General features: G+C 36.6%; 1 protein-coding gene across 4 annotated transcripts in view; it reads right to left on the bottom strand.

The window, feature by feature from the left end:
* The window catches only part of CEP83 (centrosomal protein 83), a 132,606-nt gene that overhangs the window by 34,825 nt on the left and 74,613 nt on the right, over positions 1–23,168 (bottom strand). For 3 of the 4 annotated variants that reach the window (XM_021687331.2, XM_021687329.1, XM_021687330.2), the window contains 5 exons: positions 15,465–15,716; positions 12,577–12,708; positions 4,001–4,115; positions 1,978–2,122; positions 1,715–1,864 (listed from right to left, as the gene is read on the bottom strand). In XM_021687331.2, the coding sequence (XP_021543006.1) occupies positions 1,715–1,864; positions 1,978–2,122; positions 4,001–4,115; positions 12,577–12,708; positions 15,465–15,716 (794 nt within the window). The remainder of the gene's footprint in view (positions 1–1,714; positions 1,865–1,977; positions 2,123–4,000; positions 4,116–12,576; positions 12,709–15,464; positions 15,717–23,168) is intronic. The other variant, XM_021687332.2, reaches the window with a different exon arrangement.

Raw genomic sequence — 23,168 nt, 5'->3', positions numbered from 1 at the left:
GATTACAAAACTTTATACAATTACCAAAAAGCATCAAGCTGCACATTATTTAAATGGATGAATTTTATTTTATGTATGCTAAACACTAATAAAACTATAAAAACTTTTTAATGGCAGAAAAACACAGAAAGAAGAGAGTAGAAATTAATGAGGTAGGAAATAGAGAAACAATTGACTCCATAAATCAAATTCCTAATTTAAAAAATACTGAAATGTACGCTTAAAATGATTAAAATAGTGAATTCTGTAATGTATATTTTATCACAATAAAAAGAATAAAATCAATGAAGCACTAGCTGACTAGATTAACAAAGAGAGGAAGAAAGCACATATACAAATAAGAAATGGCTCCAGGGAAAATAAGCATTGAAACAGAACAAATTGAAAAATAAAAACTATTCTGCAGATCTCTATGCAGACAAATTTGAAAACCAAGATGAAATAATTTCATATGAAAACACAGATTATAAAAATTGATCCCAATAGAGACAGAGAGCTTTAATAGATTGTTTTCTATAAAATAAACAGATAATTATTCCAGAAGTTAAGTTGGTTCAAGATTAAGAAATCCATTAACACACAATATTAATAGTATAAGAGAGGAAAAATTATGATTGTCTCCAGAGATGCTGAAAACCTTTGAAAATTTTCGACATCATGCCTATCATTTCTACTATAGTGTTTGCCAAATGATCTTTTCCTATTTCCATCATTCTTTCTACATTTATTAGTTGGAATTCTCCTGAAAAGAGCTTTCCTTCTCTCTAAATATTATACATTATATCATCTGGACACACAGATTTTTATTTTATCCTATGGATTATAACCTTTTATTACAACTTATTTCTTTGCTCAAACTGTCTCAGATTTGGCCACTGGGTGCTAAGAGTAGTGGAAGAATGTATGATGAGAAAGTATGATGAGAAAATTTACATAGTCTCAAAGTATTTCCCCATAAGATAATTATATATATCACAAAGAGAAAAAAAAGTCATTTTATACTGGAAAAATCTGGCCAACACCACCTTAACCAAATGATCAAAGTGAACATCACCAGTAAGGGGACAAATAATATACCTCCTAATATAATGCACTGAGGACACATGACTTTGACTCTGGTATTATTTTTGCTAAAAATATACAACCTGAATTTAATCATAAAGAATTTTTTTTTTTTTAAGATTTTATTTATTTGCGAGAGAGACAATGAGAGACAGAGAGCATGAGAGGGAGGAGGCTCAGAGGGAGAAGCAGACTCCCTGCTGAGCAGGGAGCCCGATGTGGGACTCGATCCCAGGACTCCAGGATCATGACCTGAGCCGAAGGCAGTCACTTAACCAACTGAGCCACCCAGGCGCCCCAATCATAAAGAATTTAAGACAAACTCAAATTGAGGGACAAGCTACAAAAATAACTGGTCAGCACTCTTCAAGGAAAGGCAATGTATGATTCTGGACTGGATCTTGGACCAGAAAAACGGTATCAGTAGGACAATTGGTAAAATTTGAATAAAGTCTATAGGTTTGATAACACTAATATTTATTTCCTGATTATATTAATGTTAGGATCTTAGCTTTGACTATTGTAATATGGTCATGTAAGATGTCAATCTTTATAAAGATCTCGGTGAAGACCATGTGGGAATTTTACAATGTTTTGTTACCCCTGAAATTATTTCAAAATGAAGTTTAAAATATATACATGCATATATAACCTAATACTCTGAAGTTCCCTTCTGGCCAACTCTTCTGCCATCTGTGAAGCCCGCAATTTCTCTTCACACTGATCCTTTTCAGATTGCCTCCAGACATCATGTTCCACTTTCATTTTCTCTAAATCCGCTAATCTGTTCTCAAGTTCTATCCTAAAACAACAGATGATAATTATGTTATAAGAACTACAATGAGGATGATATGACAGCAAAATATTTTCATTTGCAAGGAGGCTGAACACAAAATAAGGTAATTAAGTACTTACTTTTCATCTTGTAATACCACAAGTTTTTGATAACCTTCTTCCTTGGCAGCTTGTACTTTACGTATTAATTCACGATCCTTTTCTACTAGGAGAGCTTTGTGGTGTTCAACAGCCGACTTGAGAATTTCATTGTCTGACTGTAATCCTAATATTTTTTTAAGGAAAAAGATATGCTGTATTCAGTGTTATTAAGCTGAAAAAATCGTAACAGCAAGCATCCATAAACTCGTAAGACGACTAAAAAAGCGTAGAAAGTCTGGATATGTATTCTCAAAGATCTATACATTACTGATAAACCTTTCAAGAATGAAACCGACTAAAACTCAGAATTAACTATTCTGTCATTATTTTATTTAGCATACATATACAAATGCTTTAATAAAAGACTACATACATTTACTCACTTGACTCTTGAGAGCTGGGGACATCAACCCAGGTGATATCCAAAGAGATATAAATACTTACTTCACTTCTAAAAGGGTTTTGTAACCTTAGCCCCACAGACAGCATCATCATAAAGCTGGCTGGAAGTAGAGTGAATAAAATCATAGAACCCATCAAAACCTATCATTCTAGCAGATGTGTTATATATTTCCAATGGAAATATAAATTGGAGGGGCGCCTGAGTGGCTCAGTCAGTTAAGTCGGGAGCCTTCAGGTCAGGTCATGATCCCAGGGTCCTGGGATCAAGCAAGCCCCGCATCAGGCTCCCTGCTCAGTGGGGAGCCTGCTTCTCCCTCTCCCTCTCTCAGCTCATGCTCTCGCTCTATCTCAAATAAATAAATAAAATTAAAAAAAAAAAAAAAGAAGGGCGCCTGGGTGGCTCAGTTGGTTAAGCGACTGCCTTCGGCTCAGGTCATGATCCTGGTGTCCCTGGATGGAGTCCCGCATCGGGCTCCCTGCTCGGCAGGGAGCCTGCTTCTCCCTCTGACCCTCCCCTCTCTCATGTGCTCTCTCTCTCTCATTCTCTCTGTCTCAAATAAATAAATAAAATCTTTAAAAAAAAAAGAAATATAAATTGGAACTTTCAAGTTTATCCAATGAATTCACAAATTTTCCTTATATTGATATGGCAAGTATTTTGCAGATGAAATAACTAAAACAAATTCATATCTAACACAAAATTTAAAAAGAACGCATAACTAGATCATAAACTCTTTAAGTCCCTTGAAAAGTTACTCCCTAAGTCTATAGAAATTCATGAATCAACATCAAGTAGAGATTAATGATGAAAACAGTAATTCATCATAAGCTCTGTCTGAAACTACATAGGCCAGGTCAACTAAAGACCAACTTGAGGACAGTTACAGGCCAAAGGTAGCTTAAACACCTCTTAAGAAAAATCAGAAATAGGGCGCCTGGGTGGCTCAGTTGGTTGGGCGACTGCCTTCGGCTCAGGTCGTGATCCTGGAGTCCCGGGATCGAGTCCCGCGTCGGGCTCCCTGCTCAGCGGGGAGTCTGCTTCTCCCTCTGACCCTCCTCCCTCTCATGCTCTCTGTCTCTCATTGTCTCTCTCGCAAATAAATAAAATCTTAAAAAAAAAAAAAAAAAAGAAAAATCAGAAATAATATAATTCTGAGGAATCCTGATGAAAAGGACATTCTAAGACTACACTGGAGCTTAAAAATAGGCCCAATAACTAGCCTACTGTCTACATAAAAACAAAAACTGGGCTGGGGATCCACCTATCTTCCTTACTTTCTTAAGTCTTAAAATGGTCTGGGACTAATAATCACATGATCTAAATAGATTCACAACTATAAACCCAGAAAGTATGAAATCCCATTTGTAAAGTTTCACTTAATTTATGTATTAATCAAATAACTGACATAAACATAAGATTTTTTTTAAAAAGACACATCACAAAATGAACATTCAACACAAATAAAAATAATCCATATGTGCTCTCAAATTAAAATTCAATTAGGCTGAAAATCTGGAAATAAAAATTCAGTTTGATTTATTTTAATAATTTGTTTGTATGTAAAAATAATAGTAAAAAGCATGGGAAATCATATATTACCATCCAGTTCACTCTGAATCTTATTCCTTTCTCTTTCTAGCTCACTCTTAGCTCTTGCTGCCTCCAGTTTGATGTCTGTTATTTCTAGTTTGTTTGAATGTTTAAGTTCTTTTACCTGTTGATAATTAGAAATTGAAATTACTATAGGTCATTTTCTTGCCATTAACTGCTTACCCAAAAACATCAGTAGAAATGAGAAAACATTCTGGTAGCAGAGTACACAGTGTAAGTACCTTCCAATGGGAAGGTGCTTCAGGGCCTTGAACAGTATTTGGTACCAAGAAAACAGCATTTTCCTAACAGAATTGAGTTATTTCTTTACAAATATCTGGCTGGGATCATCTGGCTTAATCTTGCCTTAAAAGGCTTAACTGCAAGTACCTAAAATCCAATAGTCAACGACGGACACATCTTCAGAGAAAAAAACCTGAAACCTCCCTTTAAAAAAAAGTGCTGGTGACAAGAAGGCATTCTAGATATAAGGAACAGCACATAAAATGTTATAAAGGCATAACATCACACAGTATGCCTGCAAGAAACAATGAGCAATGTGTTAGAACAGAGGAAGGCAGGAAATCTGTAGACTGGCAGAGAAGAAACTTTATATGCCATACAAAAGGGCTGCGTATCCTGTTAGCTACTGAAGGGGACACAATCAACTTTGTTTCAGAAAATTAACTCTAATTGCAAATTAAGATTAAGAAACTGAAGGTAAAGACACCAATTAAGAGGCAAAGGATTGACCAAGTGGGCAAGAAGGAAGAATCAATTGAAGTGTGTGTGTGTGTGTGTGTGTGTGTGTGTGTGTGTGTGTGTGTGTGTGTGTGTGTGTGTGGCGGCGGCGGCGGCGGCAGTGGGAAGAATGAGTATAAAACATATGAATCTAATTTAAACTTTTACTGCCCAAACCTGATTCTTTTAAAGCCCTGAGTGAATGGAAACAATTGTCAATATTTTCCATATAATTAACCAATCACAGACTAATTTTTAGTTTTCTCTGAGACAAGTTGAATGATTCTAGTTCATGAGTAGTATTCATTCATTGGATAAATACTTACTGAGTACCTATTATGTGCCCTAGCACAGTTGTAGGAGCTGGGGTTACAGAAGCAAACAAAAAAGCTTAATCTCTCCAGTTATCTGCACTACCCTCTAATATTTTCCATTTCCTTTCCTTTTGGTAAGGTGCTTCTAAAGTTAGTCCTACAGTTAATCCTCTAATGAGGATTTAACCAATACAGATATAAAAATTAGATAAACCTGTACTCTGACATACTGATGCATAAAACAATGAAATTAGAGTAGAAAACCACAAATATATACAAGCCAAATATGTAAAATGTAAGATGATGGGAACAGGAGGGAAGAGGATAATATCCTTGAGTGCAACACATCCCAGCCACAATGGTAGGACACCTTGTAGCAACACACGTGTAGGAGACACCCCGTGAAGCACCATTTTCTGATGAAAAGGAGACACTGCGCTGCAGGACCTCTTCTTCACAAAGCCACTACTTTCAAGTGCGGGAGACACAGCTGACTTTCCTAACACAGAAAAACAGACACAGCAACAGACAGAATGAGGAGATAGAGGAATATGTCCCAAATGAAAGAGTGGAACAAAATCAGAGCAGGAGATCTAAGCGAAATGGAGATAAGTAATATGTCTGATAGAGAATTTAAAGTAATGCTCATAAAGATACTCACTGGACTTGAGAAAAGAGTGCAGAACCTTCATGAGACCCTCCACCAAGAGATAGGAGACGTAAAAAAGCACCAATTAGAGCTACTGGACTCAATAAATGGAAATAAAAATAGACCACCTGGAATAAGTAGCAAACAAGAGGAAGAAGAACGGATCAGCCACCTGCAGGAAAGAGTAATCAAGCTGAGCAGATGAGAGGGGAAAAAAATACGCAAAACGAGAATAGACCCAGGGAACTCAGCGACACTGTCAAGCATAACAGTTGCATGATAGGGCTCCCAGAAGGAGAAGAGCAAGAAAAGAGGGCAGAAGATCTGTCTGAAGAAATAATTGAAAGTTCAAAACTTCCTGAATCTGGGGAATGAAAAAGAAATCCAGAATCCAGGAGGCACAGAGAGCCCCCAACAAAACCAATCCAAAGAGGTCTGCACCAAGACACAAAGTAAATAAGATGGCCAAAAGTAGTGATAAAGAGAGAATTTTAAAAGCAGCAAGAGAAAGGAAAGCAGTGACATACAAGGGAAACCCCATACAGCTATCATGGGTTTTTCAGCAGAAACTCTGCAAGCCAGAAGACAGCGGCATGATAATTCCAACTGCTAAAAGGAAAAAAATCTACAGCCAAGAATACTCTATCCAGCAAGGCTTTCATTTAGAATAGAAGGAGAGATGGAGTGTCCCAGAAAAATAAAAGTTAAAAGCAAAACCAGCCATGTCCCTGTCACACATGATGCCATCGGCCTGTGGGTCCCAAATCCACAGTCCAGCCGCCCTCCTGCCCGAGTCAGCATGCACGGCCTGTCACCTGCTCAATGCCAAGTCAACACGCCTTCATCTCAGACTGCCAAGGGCTCGAACTGGCACTCTTCCCCTCAAATTCCAGCCCCTGTGCTCAAGTTTGTGCACAAAAGTGGGCATAATTATAACAGCAGAATGAAGCAACCCAAACAGTGACACTATTTCTGTGGAATATAGAATGGATAAAAGGAGTGTGCTAGGCTGAGAACATCACCAACAAGCACATCAAAGAACAATACATACAGCATGATTCTGGTTAGTAAAAAAACCAAACAAACCTGGGAAGAATAAAACAAGATGAAATCAGAGAGGGAGAAAAACCATAAGAGACTCTTAACTATAGGAAAGAAACTGATGGGGGTGCCTGGGTGGCTCAGTTGGTTAAGTGACTGCCTTCGGCTCAGGTCATGATCCTGGAGTCCCGGGAAAGAGTCCCACATCGGACTCCCTGCTCAGCAGGGAGTCTGCTTCTCCCTCTGACCCTCCTCCCTCTCATGCTCTCTGTCTCTCATTGTCTCTCTCGCAAATAAATAAAATCTTAAAAAAAAAAAAACAAAGAAAAAGAAACTGAGGGTTGCTGGAGGGGAGGTAGGTGGGGGGGATGGTGTAACTGGGTGATGGGCATGAAGGAGGGCAAGTGATGGAATGAGCACTGGGTGTTCTATGCAACTGATGAATCACTGAACTCTACCTCTGAAACTAATACACTATATGTTAATTAATTGAATTTAAATTTAAAAAAAGGAACCCCCCAAGAAATAAAAAAATAAATGACACTACATAAAATGAATACCTTGTGCTGACACCAGGTTTGCAGTTTTAAACATTTCTGAAAGCAAGTCTCACAGAACAATGTTTAACTACATGAAAGCAGCTAAGAAACTGTATTTATTTTAACAACTTAAACTTTCTGTGGATTGGACTCTACTACATTATAATTTCATGGACAGACAGAATTTACACTATAAATGTTATAAAATTTTGAAGAAATACAACTACAATGAAAATCCAATTTCTATAACAAATGAAATTATAACCTGCTATTATATACTAGCTGTAAAAGGTTAAGAATGACATAACAATTAACAAACCACACCGCAGCTTCTCTAAATATGAGGTGGAAAATTAGAGCCATCTTATTTTGCAAAAACTTGATTCATTTCAACAAGAACTATGAAATATATAAAAAACCTATTTCTTAATTCATTTCAACCTGAGAAAATATTTTTCAACTCAAATATAATTATTGAAACTGAAAGAACAGTAGACAGGAAGTCAAACAAGTGAAGTCTGACTTCAGGCCTACTTTTATTATTAAACTAGTGGTATATGCTCAAAGTGTTTGTCCTCGCTGCATTTGAATTTACTCATCTATGAACCTATAGGAGTTTCAGTTTTCCTATAGTGCCAAATTTCTATAATCCTAAAATAATGAATGCACTTATAGTAATTGTTAACTTCCTAAAATATATTAAAAGGATTTATTAAAAATGAAAAACTTACAGGAATTTTATTACTAAACTATGACAAACAGTAGCACTTTCTATAAGTAATCTGAACCAAATCCCAACTAGTCACAATAAACTTTTCTTTCTGACTCTAGATCCCTGGTTCTTCACCTTTTTTGTGATCAGGCCTCAAATTCCTAGGAGAACTAGAGATCATTTCCTAAACAAAATGTATAATGTTAAAATGTTGCATGGGCCAAAGTACCCTGTTTCTCTTTTTTTTTTTTCCACAATACATTTTCCATTTTGGCCTTCATGTTGCCAATTTGCTTTATGCTTTTGACATAACAGAAGCAAGTATCCATAAAGTACTACCTAGTGCTACTAAGTTTAAGAAACATAAAAAATAGCAATATTAGGCGTTTTACAAGGGTTCAGAATCTGTTAAATTACACATACACATATACACAGACATGCAAGAAAACAATATATGTAAGCAAGAAAGGTAAAATGTATTACTCAAGAAGCTCTTGACACAAATTCCGAAGAGACAGTACTTAAACTCTGATCTTTTTCAAAGGTCTGAGATGGTATGACCTCATTAATGTACCTAATAAGGATATCTGAGTGGGAAGATTTCCTTAAACTGCATATTTTATTGGAGTTTTAAAGATCAAACACTGCCTGAGGTACCTAGAATTTATCTCATTGAATGTTAAGCATCTTTTTTTTTTTAAAGATTTTATTTATTTATTTGACAGAGAGAGACACAGCGAGAGAGGGAACGCAAACAGGGGAGTGGGAAAGGGAGAAGCAGGCTTCCCACTGAGCAGGGAACCCGACGCGGGGCTCAATCCCAGGACCCTGGGATCATGACCTGAGCGGAAGGCAGACACTTAACAACTGAGCCACCCTGGCGACCTGAATGTTAAGTATCTTTAAGGTCACCATTTTCAGGCCATCTTTGGTAATACTTTTTAATCCAAGACACTGCGAATCACACTGACATAATTCTGTTCAAAAACATGACAAACATTTACAAATTTGAATAACTTAGACAAATACATCCCAGGTGCTCCTTTGCATTGCAAACAACCATTTGCTAGAGCTGCAAAATATTGATGAAAATTTCAAGTTGCAAAGAAAACTGTGACAATCATGTTTGAAATATCATTTTAAAATTTATCCTTCCAATGAAACCTTTTTACATGCATGATTCCAAATGAAAACTTGGTTTGTCTAAAGCTGAAGGTGGTTTTTAATATGCCATTTATATGCAAAAAACCAACTGTGCCCTTAAAATTAGGTAACTCTTAGCAATACCAGAATTGGAAGAAAGGCATAAGAGAACTTCCTGAATTTACTTCTTGGTATACTCTATTTCTTTGTATACTCTATCATTGTAGGAACTCAGTATATCTCTCTCAATATGTATACATTTGAATGTATAAATAATCTACTTAGGTTAATCAGGAAGCAATTAAATTATTAATTTATTTTCCAATAGGACTTATACAATCCTAGTAGGCTGGATGAGTTGCTAGGGATGAGCTAGAACAATGTTTCATTTCATTTATGAGGAAACTTGCTTAAAGTTCTACACACAGTTATTGATATAGTGAGGAATGGAACTAGTCAATGGGCTCAAAGGCCAGTGTCTTTATGTATATCATTTTCTCATTTAAGGATAACACCAGTGTAAAACTGTTGCCTTTATTTTCATCATAGGCTACTATTTACTGCATTCAATACCATCTTTAATCTCAGAAAAATCCTGTAAGAGATAGGCATTGTTCCCACTTAAAAGTTAAGCAAATCAGAAGTCACACAGGTAATGAGTGAGATAAATGAGTCAGGATCAAAAGACAGATTTATCTGATTCCAAGTCCATGGACTTTTCTATTGTACTTCATTACCTCCTCCAAGATGAGTTTTTAATTTCTAAATACATCTTAGTCTCAACCTATAAGCTAGACTAGAAGACATTTGAATAAAAGTATTTCAACAATTAAAAATCTTCTTGCCTAATTTTTTTTTTTTTTTTTTTAAAGATTTTATTTATTTATTTGACAGAGAGAGACAGCGAAAGAGGGAACACAGCAGGGGGACTGGGAGAGGGAGAAGCAGGCTTCCTGCCGAGCAGGGAGCCCGATGCGGGGCTCGATCCCAGGACGCTGGGATCATGACCTGAGCTGAAGGCAGACGCTTAATGACTGAGCCACCCAGGCACCTCCTTCTTGCCTAATTTTCACTTATTCTTTCTAGTGTCAGCCATGTCTAATGAATTAAATGATACACTGGCTACAAAACCACTTTGTAAACTGTAAAGTATAAAAATTCAAACAAAAATTTTTAATGTCACTAGAGACAGAATCTGCAAACATAAAAGAGTATGTGTTTGCCATGGAAAAAACTGGGTAGACTATCTCCCAAGGGTGGCATCTAATACATATAGTATTATGGCTTATGGCCTTTCTGACACAGAAATCACCACTCTTAAGGCTGCACTCACATTAATAAAGTTTACAAAGATTGGTCTATAAAATCAGAACTGTGAGGAAAAAACTATAATGGAGAATAGAACACTCTAAGTCTGAAGGACCAGTGTGCATTCTCTCCCTGTAGACAAAATTATGTGGGAAGTCAAATAACAGAAAGTTGTTTGGTGATCATACAATCAGAAAAATGGAATGAAATGAAATGATAGTTTCATGCTCACCATTTAAAACAGATTGGTGTTGGGGCGCCTGGGTGGCTCAGTTGGTTAAGCGACTGCCTTCGGCTCAGGTCATGATCCTGGAGTCCCGCATCGGACTCCCTGCTCAGCAGGGAGTCTGCTTCTCCCTCTGACCCTCCCCCCTCTCATGCTCTCTCTCTCTGTCTCATTCTCTCTCTCAAATAAATAAATAAAATCTTAAAAAAAAAAAAAAAAACAGATTGGTGTATTCCTTCCCACAGTAAGAATTATCTCTCCAATGGGACAGAATACTTACATTCTACTGACTAAAACTCTATCTTCTCTCTGTCATGAACACTGCCTAAGTCCTCTCAAGTAATTCCTTGGCCAAGGAATTTATGATGACTACATTACTCCTTTAGATAAGTTCATTTCTACTATGCTACAGTAAGTTCCTTCTGGTCTGGGAGCCATTTTGTTTTTCAAGGTAATTTTACATAACTCTGCTCTGATGGAAAATAATTGATTCCACTGATTCAGAAACCAAACTTATTTCCAAGATCTTGAAGATGCCCCCAAGTACTACCATTAGTAATAGCTAATATTTGGGTAATTATCTACTAGACCTTATGCAAAGTGCTTTATGCATAATATTGCATTTAATTTTGCCATAATCTATAAGGTAGATATTAGTCTGCTTATAAAGGAAAACACTAAAATTTTCAGAGAGAAAGTAAATTGCTCAAGGTCTCACAGCTACTAAGGAAAATAAATGGAATTTGAATCTAGTCTGTCTTGACTCCAGAGAGGATATTGTTATTCACTACAGTTTTCTACAGAATACTTTTATCATTGCTCTATTTCTGGTTACCAGATTCCTTATATATAGAGCATGTGAAGGGGAAAAACTGTAAGTTCCTGAGAAAACTTGGTATATAAAAGATGTGCACACCATTATATATATTCTTTTAAAGATAACGTAGGAGCACTTGGGTAGCTTAGTCGGTTAAGTTGACGGCTCTGGATTTCAGCTCAGATCATGATCTTGGGGGATCCTGGGATCGAGCCCTGTGTCGGGCTCCATGCTCAGCGGGGAGTCTGCTGGAGATTCTCTCTCTCCCTCTGCCCTCCCCTCCTCTTTCTCACACACCCTCTCTCTCTCTAAAATAAATAATCTTTCAAAAAATAACATAAAAATAACATAAATGGACACCATGCTGCTGTTATTAAAATACTCATTTAACAAGTATTTATAGAGTGCCTGTTGTGTGTCAGCACTGTTGCAGGAGATGGAGGTACAAGGAGTAATAAAAGCAATGTCCCTGTTCTTAAAGCTTCTATTTGGTTGAAGGAAAAGGGGGTGGGAGAGAAGAGAAGAGACAAAAAATAAACAAATGTAAATATATCAAATGCTGTTAAGAGCTATGAAGAAAAATAAAGCAGGTAAAGAAGACAGACAGTGAGGCAGGAAGAGGGAAGATGGTATTTTATGTGTGTAAACAAGGAAGGCCTCTCTGAAAAAAGAGGCAAGAAAGCAAGCTATATGGATCTGAGGGAAGACCATGTCAGCAGGCAAGTGCAAAGGCCCTAGGACAGATTTAAGTAAGAGTGAGAAGAAGGCCAGTAAGGCTGAAGCAAAGTGAACAGGAGGGGAAATGGACTGTGATGGCTCTGGAAAGACTGCAGAGGCCAGATCATGCAGAGCTCTGAATAGGTAGAGAGTTAGGAGGCTACTGTAAAAATTGAACCTAGAGAAATCATGGCTTGGACAAGAGTAGTCACAGTAAAGGCAGTAAAAACTCGTCAGTTTCTATATATATTTGGAAGGCAGAATGATAGGATAAAAAAAGATTTCAATATAGAGAAGTAAACAATTTGAATACAAAATTTGTCATTATGCAATATCAAGCACGCTAAAGAATAAAGTAGAAACATTAAAATGACTTACTTTACTGGTCAACGTATTTATTTCCCGCTCAGCTTTATGCAATTTACTGATTAGAACAGTATTTTGTTCACTGCTTGATTGTAGCTCTTTTTCCAAGCGTTCAGCCTGTAGTTTAGCTGACTGCTTTTCAGCCTTGTATTAAAAAAATTTTTTTTAATTATTCATAATTTTTATAATCATATAAAAATAAAATAAGCACTATTTTAAATATATGTATAATCATACTACCCCAAATTATTCAAAACCTCAACAATATTAACATGTACCAAAGCAACAAGAGTTTTCTCAAAGTAACTGGTAGAATTCAAATGAAAGATATTTGCTCCAAGAAATATGCAACAACAGTCTCTGGACAAACGACATATCAACAGCCACCAACAAAACAAAACACATACACTTCTCTCATGAAAGAGAGTACCTAATGCACTCACTTGATACCTATTTACTCTTATTGTTGACACAATTTGAAGCAAACATTTTTGGGGGTTTCAATGCATAAGAGAAATACAAAAGTATAATAGAAAGTAGAAGAAAGGGTTCATTTGTAATAATAAGTGAGAACTAAAAATGTGAAAATCAAGGCAGATTAAAAAATAAAAACAAGAGATTTAAAAATTCAAAATCCTCAACTAATCTGGAGACTCTGGAAGTATGAACAAAGAGCTCAATAGCTCTTGAACCCAACATATCATAAAGATTTCTTAAGTCTTTAAATTGTCAAGGGCGCCTGGGTGGCTCAGTTGGTTAAGCGACTGCCTTCGGCTCAGGTCATGATCCCAGGGTCCTGGGATCGAGTCCCACATCGGGCTCCCGGCTCAGCGGGAAGCCTGCTTCTCCCTCTCCCACTCCCCCTGCTTGTGTTCCTGCTCTCGCTGTCTCTGTCAAATAAATAAATAAAATCTTTAAAAAAAAAAAATTTTTTAATTGTCGAGAAAATTTCTGGTTGGTAACACTCAGTACTCTTTCATTAGAAAGTGAAAACTAAATGCTTTTTAAAAATAAATTTCTACTCATAGTTAAAATTAAAATGTTTGACATTTCAGAGTAAGTACAGTTTTATAAGATCTCATTTCCTACATATCTTAAATATGATTAAGAATATATTCAACAAATAATTCAGAAAAAAGCTATTTTCCTCACATACAAAATGATACTCTTTGGGCACAATGACAGCCAAAAAAATCAAAGAAAGGAATGCTTCTTTTCATTTCATCTGACAAATGATAAAATTAACTACAGGCTATTTTGAAAATGTCACAAAGGAGCCTCCCACCTTTTGTAATCATTCAACCTGTCCTGAAAATCATCACTCTAAATGACCTCAATGAAAAGCTTTGCATTGGGATCATATGCTATATTCAACTGCATTCATCCCATTTATTCTGTCACTATTAATACATTAAGGATGGGAGAGTAGCAACATAACAGTACCATTCTGAACTGCCTCATGTCTAAGGTCCAATGATACAACTTTACTTCAGGAAACCAGTAAATACTGTCAGAGGCTTCATCCAAAAATAAAAAGGTGACTTCTATGCTTCAAAACATATCAATGTGCTCCCTGTACCCAGTCTGTTGGCTAAAAAAAAAAAAATCATTATTTTGCTAGGTGCCCACTAATTTCCCTACAACTCTAATCATTTCACAACTATTCTAACACACACACACACACACACACACACACACACACTCTCTTTCTTTCTCTCTCTCTGGATTGCTCAAAATAAATCAAAACAATTAAACTGGTATATCTGTTACGTGTTAGACACTAAGAACTAGGAAAAGTAAGCACACCTAAACAAGATGGTTAAGGGATGCAGAATATGCCACAGTGGCATAAAAATTATTTTGAGCTGAAGGCATTTGATTCAATAGACACAGGAAAAGGTTTTTCCCTGAACTTCTCTTAGCTGCCAAAAAGCAGAGCCTCCAAAAAGAATTATAAATCCCCTCCCCTGGGGTTTCATAGCCAGGGAAGACTGACTCCTATCAAGGAAGAAATCAGTACCAGGATAAGAAATCACCTACACATTGTCACAAAACTGTCATATCTCCCATCTATTTTCCTAAAGGCCCATTTATCTTTCCTAAAAGTCATTTGTGTTCCTGTAAGTGCCCTTTCTCCCCCTCTCCTTTCTCTATTAAGGTGGTATGTAAGCCCCAAATTCTAACTACCACTTGTAGCCACATTTTTCTGTGAACTCCTGTACACAAACACAAATAAATATTTTTTCTCTTGTTAATCTGTCTTTTGTCAGTTTAATTCACAACTTCCAACCTGTGAACCTAGGAGGATAAAGAAAAAGGTTTTCCTCTCCAACAATGGAAACCAAGAATTTTCAGAGAATACCTCTAGGAGTACCAGCCTACCTCTCCCAGCTCTTATCTTTCTCTAATGAACTCAGGGAAATATTTCACTAAAAGCTTATATACATTAGCACCAAGTTGAATTGTATTACTCCAGCAAGAAACTGTCATAAGATATAAAAGTATGGTATTTTTATTTAAACAAGATTTATGATTTTAATATCCTGAATCCCATGAAAGGAAATATCTATCTAGGAAGAAACTGTTTTTTCTGGTTTGAGAGGACTTTAATCCTCAGAGCTCAAATTTTGAAAATTTGGCATATTCTACTTTCTGGCACTTCAAGGGTTAATTCATTCTCCCAAAGAATAAATAATCCCTTTGTAAATATGGCAGCATAGCTACTGCTTATGAATCAATAGCTTTCTTCTTTACAAAAAGAATATATATACTCTTGGGACTCTCAAATACGTCAGCATTAGATTGGTGAGCATACATTTATGGTCTAAAAATCAAAGGCTTGTCAATTGCACTTTTAAAAAAGCATGCCATACTCTACTGGGAAGCAATTAAAATCTTACCTCCAGGGATCTGACTGTAGCCTGCATCTCAGCCAACTGCCGCACCTGAATTCTTTGGGCATTTTCTACCTGAGCACCAGAATTCTCTTTTTCAGCCCTTAATTCTGCTACTTCAGCCTCTAAACCTTTTAATTTCTGACACAAATGGACATTCTCTCGAGCAAGTAGCTCCGTTCGTTTGCTTTCTCCTGGGGGATCAACCTTAAGCAGTTGATTAAGTAGTTCTTCTTTATCTTTCTCCAGGTTTGCAATCTAATAATAATTTGAAAGAAAGCACAGAACCTTAAATTATTGAATTTTCAGTCGTGAATATGCTTTTGTACAAGTCAGTAAATTAAAATTAAAAATTACACAATATAAAAAAGAAAGCTCAGGTGGTGAAATCAAGTACAAAGGAAAAAAACCTAAAATGTCACGTTCTTCATTCTGCACTCAGCATGACTCAAATGTGAGGGCAAGGACCTTGGCCTATTTTCCTTCTATCTCCCCATGGTGTCTAAAACAGAGCTTCATCAGTTGCTGACTAAAATCCAAAATTATAAATAATACTAGAAAAACAATTAAAAATGTGTCAAGTATTTTACAATTCATCAGAACATTATAGCGGTTTATGCAAGATCAATATGCTGATTGCTGCTAAGCTTTTCCTCATGTGACAATAATTCTTGGGCTATGTCTATACTATTAAAATTATCTATTCCAAGCCACTTAATTCACAAAAAAGCTGCTTGTCTGTGTAAATAACTACAGATGTGACTGATGAGAGTTTTTAAATGATAGCTGGGAGTTTATTAAGACCCTAGTTGCACTGATGGCCTCATTCTTACTTCTTAGATTCAAAAAGAACTAAAAATCATTACTCCAGGGTACGTGGAAGTCACGGGGGACCTTGATGAGGAGAAACACCACCAACCTTCTCATTCGTGCCAACCACCACTCCCGGATCCCACATGCCTCCAAATCAGTGAGTTTCAAACTGCTTCCTAACCTCAGGGGCACTCTGGAGGACCCTCACCCCTAGGAATGAGAGCACCAAGTTATCAGAGTAAAATTCTTCCTTTCCCTTTCCTGATCTCCCCAACCACCACCACATCTTAGCTAACCAGGGCACCTCCTCTTGTTAGTCTCTTTTTACATATGGGGTTTCTTCATATGATTCAACTTAAAGGATTCAGCTGTTTTTTTTTTTTTTTAAAGATTTTATTTATTTATTTGAGAGAGAATGAGAGAGAGAGAGCACATGAGAGGGGCGAGGGTCAGAGGGAGAAGCAGACCCCCTGCCGAGCAGGGAGCCCGACGCGGGACTCGATCCCGGGACTCCAGGATCACGACCTGAGCCGAAGGCAGTCGCTCAACCAACTGAGCCACCCAGGCGCCCCAAGGATTCAGCTGTTTGAAGAAAAAAAATAAAAAGAGAAAAATGAAAAAACAAAAAACAGCAACAAAACAACAAAAACCCACTGCTCTTAAAAACTAGCCGGGATGAGCTTAGAAGGATCACTCTAAGCCAAAAGGACTTAAGTAATGCTCTGCAACCTAGGCCAAAGTGACCCAAGAGATGAATGATGGCTCATGTTGCTATAAATGAATCTACGAAGGGTGAGATCTCCACCCCAGTACAGAATCTGCTTTCCTCTTCTGTAAAATGAGAGTTTAGAATGGAAACCCTCAAAACTCTTTCTCAGTTTTAACATGTAGTGACTCCAGTTTGGTTTTAGACATGCTGAAACAAAGATGTCAATGGGAAAGGTAGAGCTATCTAGCAGGCAAATATCATTTTTTTCCAGAAAATAAAATTCATTAGAGGAGGCAGCTGTAAAAGTCAGTGTCAAGCCCAACTAATCAGCGTCTCTCTCCTATTTTTCCTCCCACTCTTTACATGTAAACATTAGCCCCATATTTGGTCCCTGAATACCTTTTTCCCCTCCATATTTCGTTTCCTTCAGCTAGCTGTGTGACTTTGTGCAAGTTACTTTTTCACAAATTAAAATGAAGGTCTTAGGCTGGATATCTTTAAAATACCATTTAGCTTTTTGCATGAGGTAACTCAAACACAGTTTTAACGTGCTATATTAGAGGTGTGGTGGCTCATCTAGGTCAGGAGCCCATGCGTAACTCAAGTTCAGACAATGGTGCCCTGTATTGAGTACAATGGACCAAATGCTGAGCTAAGTGCTCTAGACATAAAATTGCACTTACTAACAATCATTTCTCTTGTCCTCTTCATTTTACATATGGGGTCAGACAGCTAATGTTCCTCATCAGCATGTTTCCTGTATTATTGCTCTCTCCAGTAGTTTTGAGAGCCATCTGTGTGACAGCTGGAGTGGTAGCTGAAACTATGGTCAGACCTGGCTAATGGCATAGCGAGGATTAGATTCCACATTTGTAACTCTCCAACTAGAGCTCACCATCAAATCATTCTTACAAAATCTGGTGATCGCTGCCTTCTAATTTCTCTGTTTACTCATTCATGTAACAAATACTGAGTACTTATTATGTACCCAGCACTGTTCTAGGTAGTAAGGATACATTACAGAACCTAGCCGACAAGCAAATAATCACAAAACCTGTGCTATCCAAGAACTTCTATTTAACCACCACAATGACACTGCTCTCGGCCCAGTCATCAGGACACAGATCTCGGACATCCTCAGCTCTTCCCTCTTCCTCCACTCTCAATCAGATTCACAAGCAATCTTCCTTGATACCCGTAATTTGTTGTACTCTCAATCCTTGCTCTAAATTTCCCAAAGGCTTTGTCTGAATTTCTACTTTATGACATTTAGCCAAATTTGCCTGTATTACAGTTACCTCTATATTTACTTTATTCTCTTCTTGAATATAAGCTTACTTGACAGCAAACATGATTTATTAACCAATTTTACTTTTAAAAGATTGATGAAGTAAAGGAAACAAGAAACAAATCCAGGACTAGGAATAGTTGTTGTTTATCTTCTTTTCAAAGGATGGGCGTACCATTCTAACTCCCCAGGCACACAAAAGGAGAAAGTGGTATATGTAATTGCTCCATCCATCTCTGTTTTTATTATCTTTAGGATGTAGCATAGAGAAATGGCTGAGAGTACAGGCTCTGGAATCAAACAGCCTAACTTGTTGTCATTGTTGCTTTTAATATTTTAAAGATATTTCTCTACTGTCTTTGGGCTTGTATTTCCAAAAGGAAATCTGTTGTCATTCTTACCTTTGTTCTTCTGCAGAAAATAACTTTTTTCTGTTTATCTTTAAGATTTGAGAGAGAGTGCACAAGCAGGAGGGGCAGAGGGAGAGGGAGAGAAAAATCTCAAGAAGACTCCAGCTGAGCGAGGAGGCCAGCGTGGGCTCGATCTCATGACCCTGAGATCATGACCTCAGCTGAAACCAAGAGTTGGTTGCTTAACTGACTGCACCACCTAGGCGCCCCCCCCCTTTTTATTTAAACTTTATTTTTCGATGATGGTAGGTTCATATGCAATTGTAAAAAATAAAGAGTTTCTGTGTACCCTTTGTCCAGTTTCCCCACCTGGTAACATCCCTCTCCTCTTCTATTTTCTGAAAGACACTGTATAGAACTGGTTTTCATTCCTCTTTAAACACTTCATAGAATTCTCCAGTGACACCATTCTTTGGTCAGTTTTTCAATATGAATTCAGTTTTCTTAATAGTTATATGGCTATTCACATGATTTATTTCATATGGGGTGAGTTATAGTAGTATCTGCCTTTTGATCCATTTCATCTATGTTTGACAAATTTGTTTGGGTAGAGTTGTTCACCAGATTTCTTTATTACCCTTTTGATGTCTGCAAGATCTGTAGTGATACTCTGTTTCATTCCTGATATAGGTAATCTGTGTCTTCCCTCTTTTTTGGCAGTCTTGCTAGAGGTTTGTCAATTTTATTAATCCTTTCAAAGAATAGCTCTTTGCTTCACTGATTCTGTTTTCAATTTCATTGTTTCTACTCTTATCTTTCTTATTTCCTTCCCTCTCCTTATTTGTGTTTATTTTGATCCTCTTTTTCTAGGTTCTTAAGGTGGGAGCTTAGAGTACTAATTTGATGTTTTTCTCCTCTTTTCTAATGAACGCATTTAATGCCATACATTTTCTCTCAGCACTGCTTTAGCTGTATCCTGAATATTTTAACATGTTACATTTTCATTCAGGCTAATGAATTTTTTAAAATTATTTTTGATTAATATGTTTTCATTGAAATTTCCTCTTTGACTCATGAATTATTTGAGGTGTGTCATTTCATTTCCAACTGTTTGAGGATTTGTCTACTATCTTTCTGATACTGATTTCTAGTTTGATTCTGTTGTGGTTAGAGAACTTACTCTGTATAATCTCAATTTTTATAAATCTGTAGAGGTTTATTTTATGGCCCAGGATATAGCCTGTTTTGGTATATATTCAGTAGCCACTTGAAAAAAATATGTTTAGGTGCTCTTGTTGGGTTGAGTGTTCTATAAATATCAATTAGATTTTTCTGGTTAATGGTGTTGTTGAGTTCTAGATCCTCCCTGATTTTCTAATTTTTCTATCAATTGTTGAAACAAGGATGTCAAATCTCCAACAATAATTATGGATTCATCTATTTCTCCTCTTAGTTCTATCAGTTTTTGCTTCACATATTTTGCAGTTCTATTTGGTTCATACACATTTAGTATTCTTGTCTTCATGATGGACTGACATTTTTTATAATTATATATAATCTTCTACCTCTGGCATTTTTCTTTGCTCTGAAGTCTACTTTATCTGATATTAATATAGCCACTTCTACTTCTTTTAACTAGTATTTGAATATTTACAAGACATTTTTTTCTAACCTTTTACTAACTACCTATATTGTTATATTTGAAGTTTCCCGTGGACAGCATACAGTTGTCTTTCATTTTTAAAATCAACTCTGCAGGGCCATCTGGGCGGCTCAGTGGGTTAAACGTCCAACTCTTGATTTTGGCTCAGGTCATGATCTCATTGTCACGGGATCGAGCCCCGTGTTGGGGATTCTCTCTTCCCCTCCCTCTGTCCCTCTCCCCACTTGCTCACTCTCTCTCTCTAAATAAAATCTTTAAAAAATAAAATCCATTCTGCAAATCTCTTTTGTTATGTTTATACCATTTACCTTTATTCTGACTATGAATATGTTATGTCTTAAGTTTTTCATTTCTTTCCCTATTTCTTGTTCTAAGTTTGGTTTCTTTTTCCTGCCTTCCTATGGGCTCCTTAAACATTTTTTTAGGATTCCATTTTGATTTACCTATAATGTTCTGAGTGTATCTCTTTGTATAGCTTTCTTAGTTATTGCTCCGGGCATTATATATACATACTTTATCACAGTCTACTGGGTTCATTTTACTAGTTCAAGTGATAATGAGAAACTTTACCTCTCTTTACATCCTTTAACCCTTGTTTATAATTGTCTTAATTACTTGCACTATATACATTTAAAACACATCAGACAGCATTATGTTTGCTTTAACCATCAAACAAAATTTAGAAAAGTCACTCAGGAAAGGAGTATCTACTGTATACACCCAGAGTTTTGATTACTGTGTTCTTTTAGCCTTCTTGATGTTTTGATGTTCCTTCTTTTATTGTTTTCTTTCTTTTTAGAGAATTTCCCATAGGCATTCTTTTGAAACTACTGGTAACAGATTCTTAGTTTTCCTTATTCTAAGGTCTTGATTTATAGTCTTCATTCCTGAAGGACATTTTTGCTGGATAATTAGGAATTGATACTTCTTTCCTTTTAGCATTTGACAATGTCATGGCACTTTGTTCTGGCCTCTATGGTTTTGTGATGAGAAATGTTTTGGAATTGTTTTCCCCCTATAAGTTAAGTATCATACCTCTCACTGCTTTCAAGATCTTATTCCCTATAGTTTTTATAAGTTTGAGTATGATGTTTCTTAGGTAGATTACTTTCGTTTGATCCTATTTTGATATTCACTTAGCTTCTTGAATCTATGTTTGGGTCTATCAAATTTGGGGAGGTTTCAGCCTTTAAATACTTTTTCAACACTGCCCTCTCTTTTCCTTTCAAAAACAAAAATCTCAGATCTTTTTTGATAGTCCACAGGTATCTACGGCTCTCTGTGCTCATTTCTTTTTTAAATCCATTTCCTGTAGCTTGTTAAGATTGGGTAATTTCTAATGTTCTATCTTCAAGTTCACAAATTCTTTCCTCTATGCCCTCCATTCTGCTGTTAAGCCCAACAATTGAAGGTTTGTTTTGTTTTGTTTTGGGGGGGGGGTTTCAATGGTCATATTTTTCAGTTCTAAAATTTTTATTTGGTTCTTTACATTGTCTATTTCTTTGCTAAGACTATTTTTTTCATTTGTTTCACATTTGTAATTGCATATTAAGACATTTTTACCATGGCTGCTTTGAAATCTTTGTCAGATAATTCTAATAATTGTTCTGTCATCTCAGTGTTAGTATCTATTGTCTTTTTTCATTTAGTTTGAGATTTTATTTCAAATTTTTATTTAAATTCTAGTTAACAAGTATGGCAAAATTGGTTTCAGGTGTAGAATTTAGTGATTCATCACCTACATATAACACCCATTGCTCAACACAATAAGTGCCCTCCTTAATACCCATCACCCACTTAGCCCATCCCCCACCCACCTCCCTCCACCACCTCTCAATTTTGTTCTCTATAGTTAAGTGTCTCTTATGGTTTGCTTCCACCTCTTTTTTTTTTATTCTTCCCCTATGTTCATCTGTTTTGTTTCTTAAATTCCAGTTATGAGTAAAATCATATGGTAATTGTCTTTCTCTGACTTATTCACTTAGCATAATACACTCTAGCTCTATACACATCATTGCAAATGGCAAGATATCATTCTTTTTGATGGGTAATATTCCAAGATATGTGCATACACACACACACACACACACACACACACACACACACGCACACCACCCACATCTTCTTTATCCATTCATTGGTCAATGGACATTTGGGTTCTCTCCATAGTTTGGCTATTGCTAACATCAGGGTGCATGTGCCCCTCCAAATCAGTATTTTTGTGTCCTTTGGGTAAATACCTAGTAGTGCAATTGCTGGGTCATAGGGTAATTCTATTGTTAACTTTCTGAGGAACCGCCATACTGTTTTCCACAGTGGCTGTACCAGTTTGCATTCCCACTAACAGTGCAAGATGGTTCCCCTTTCTCCACACCTTCACCAACACATGTTGTTTCTTGTGTTAATTTTAACCATTCTGATAGGTGTGAGGTGGTATCTCTCACTGTGGTTTTGATTTGTATTTCCCTGATGATGAGTGATGTTGAACATCTTTTCATGTGCCTGTTAGCCATTTTTATGTCTTCTTTGGAAAAATGTTCATTTCTTAACTGGATTGTTTTTTTGGGTGTTGAGTTTGGTAAGTTCCTTACAGATTTTGGACACTAACCCTTTATCAGATACGTCATTTGAAAATATCTTCTCCCATTCCATAGGCTTTTAGTTTTGAGATCGTCCAGGTTCTCAGTATGACAAGTGATTTTCTACTGAAATTTAGACTTTTGGGGTATTGTATTAGGAGACTCTGGATCTTATCTGAAGTTTGTTTTAGCTGGCTTTTTAGAACATGGCTCTGGCAGGGAAAGGATGGTGTCATCACCTCATTACTACCAGGTGGAGGTAGTAGTATAGATTCCCCACTTTAGCTCTATGATGCCCAAGATGGGAG

The sequence above is a fragment of the Neomonachus schauinslandi genome, chromosome 5 (genome assembly GCF_002201575.2).
Source record: "Neomonachus schauinslandi chromosome 5, ASM220157v2, whole genome shotgun sequence".
Lineage (NCBI taxonomy): Eukaryota > Metazoa > Chordata > Mammalia > Carnivora > Phocidae > Neomonachus > Neomonachus schauinslandi.
The sequence above is the reverse complement of the archived record's forward strand: the minus strand, read 5'-3'. Positions and strand labels throughout refer to the sequence as shown.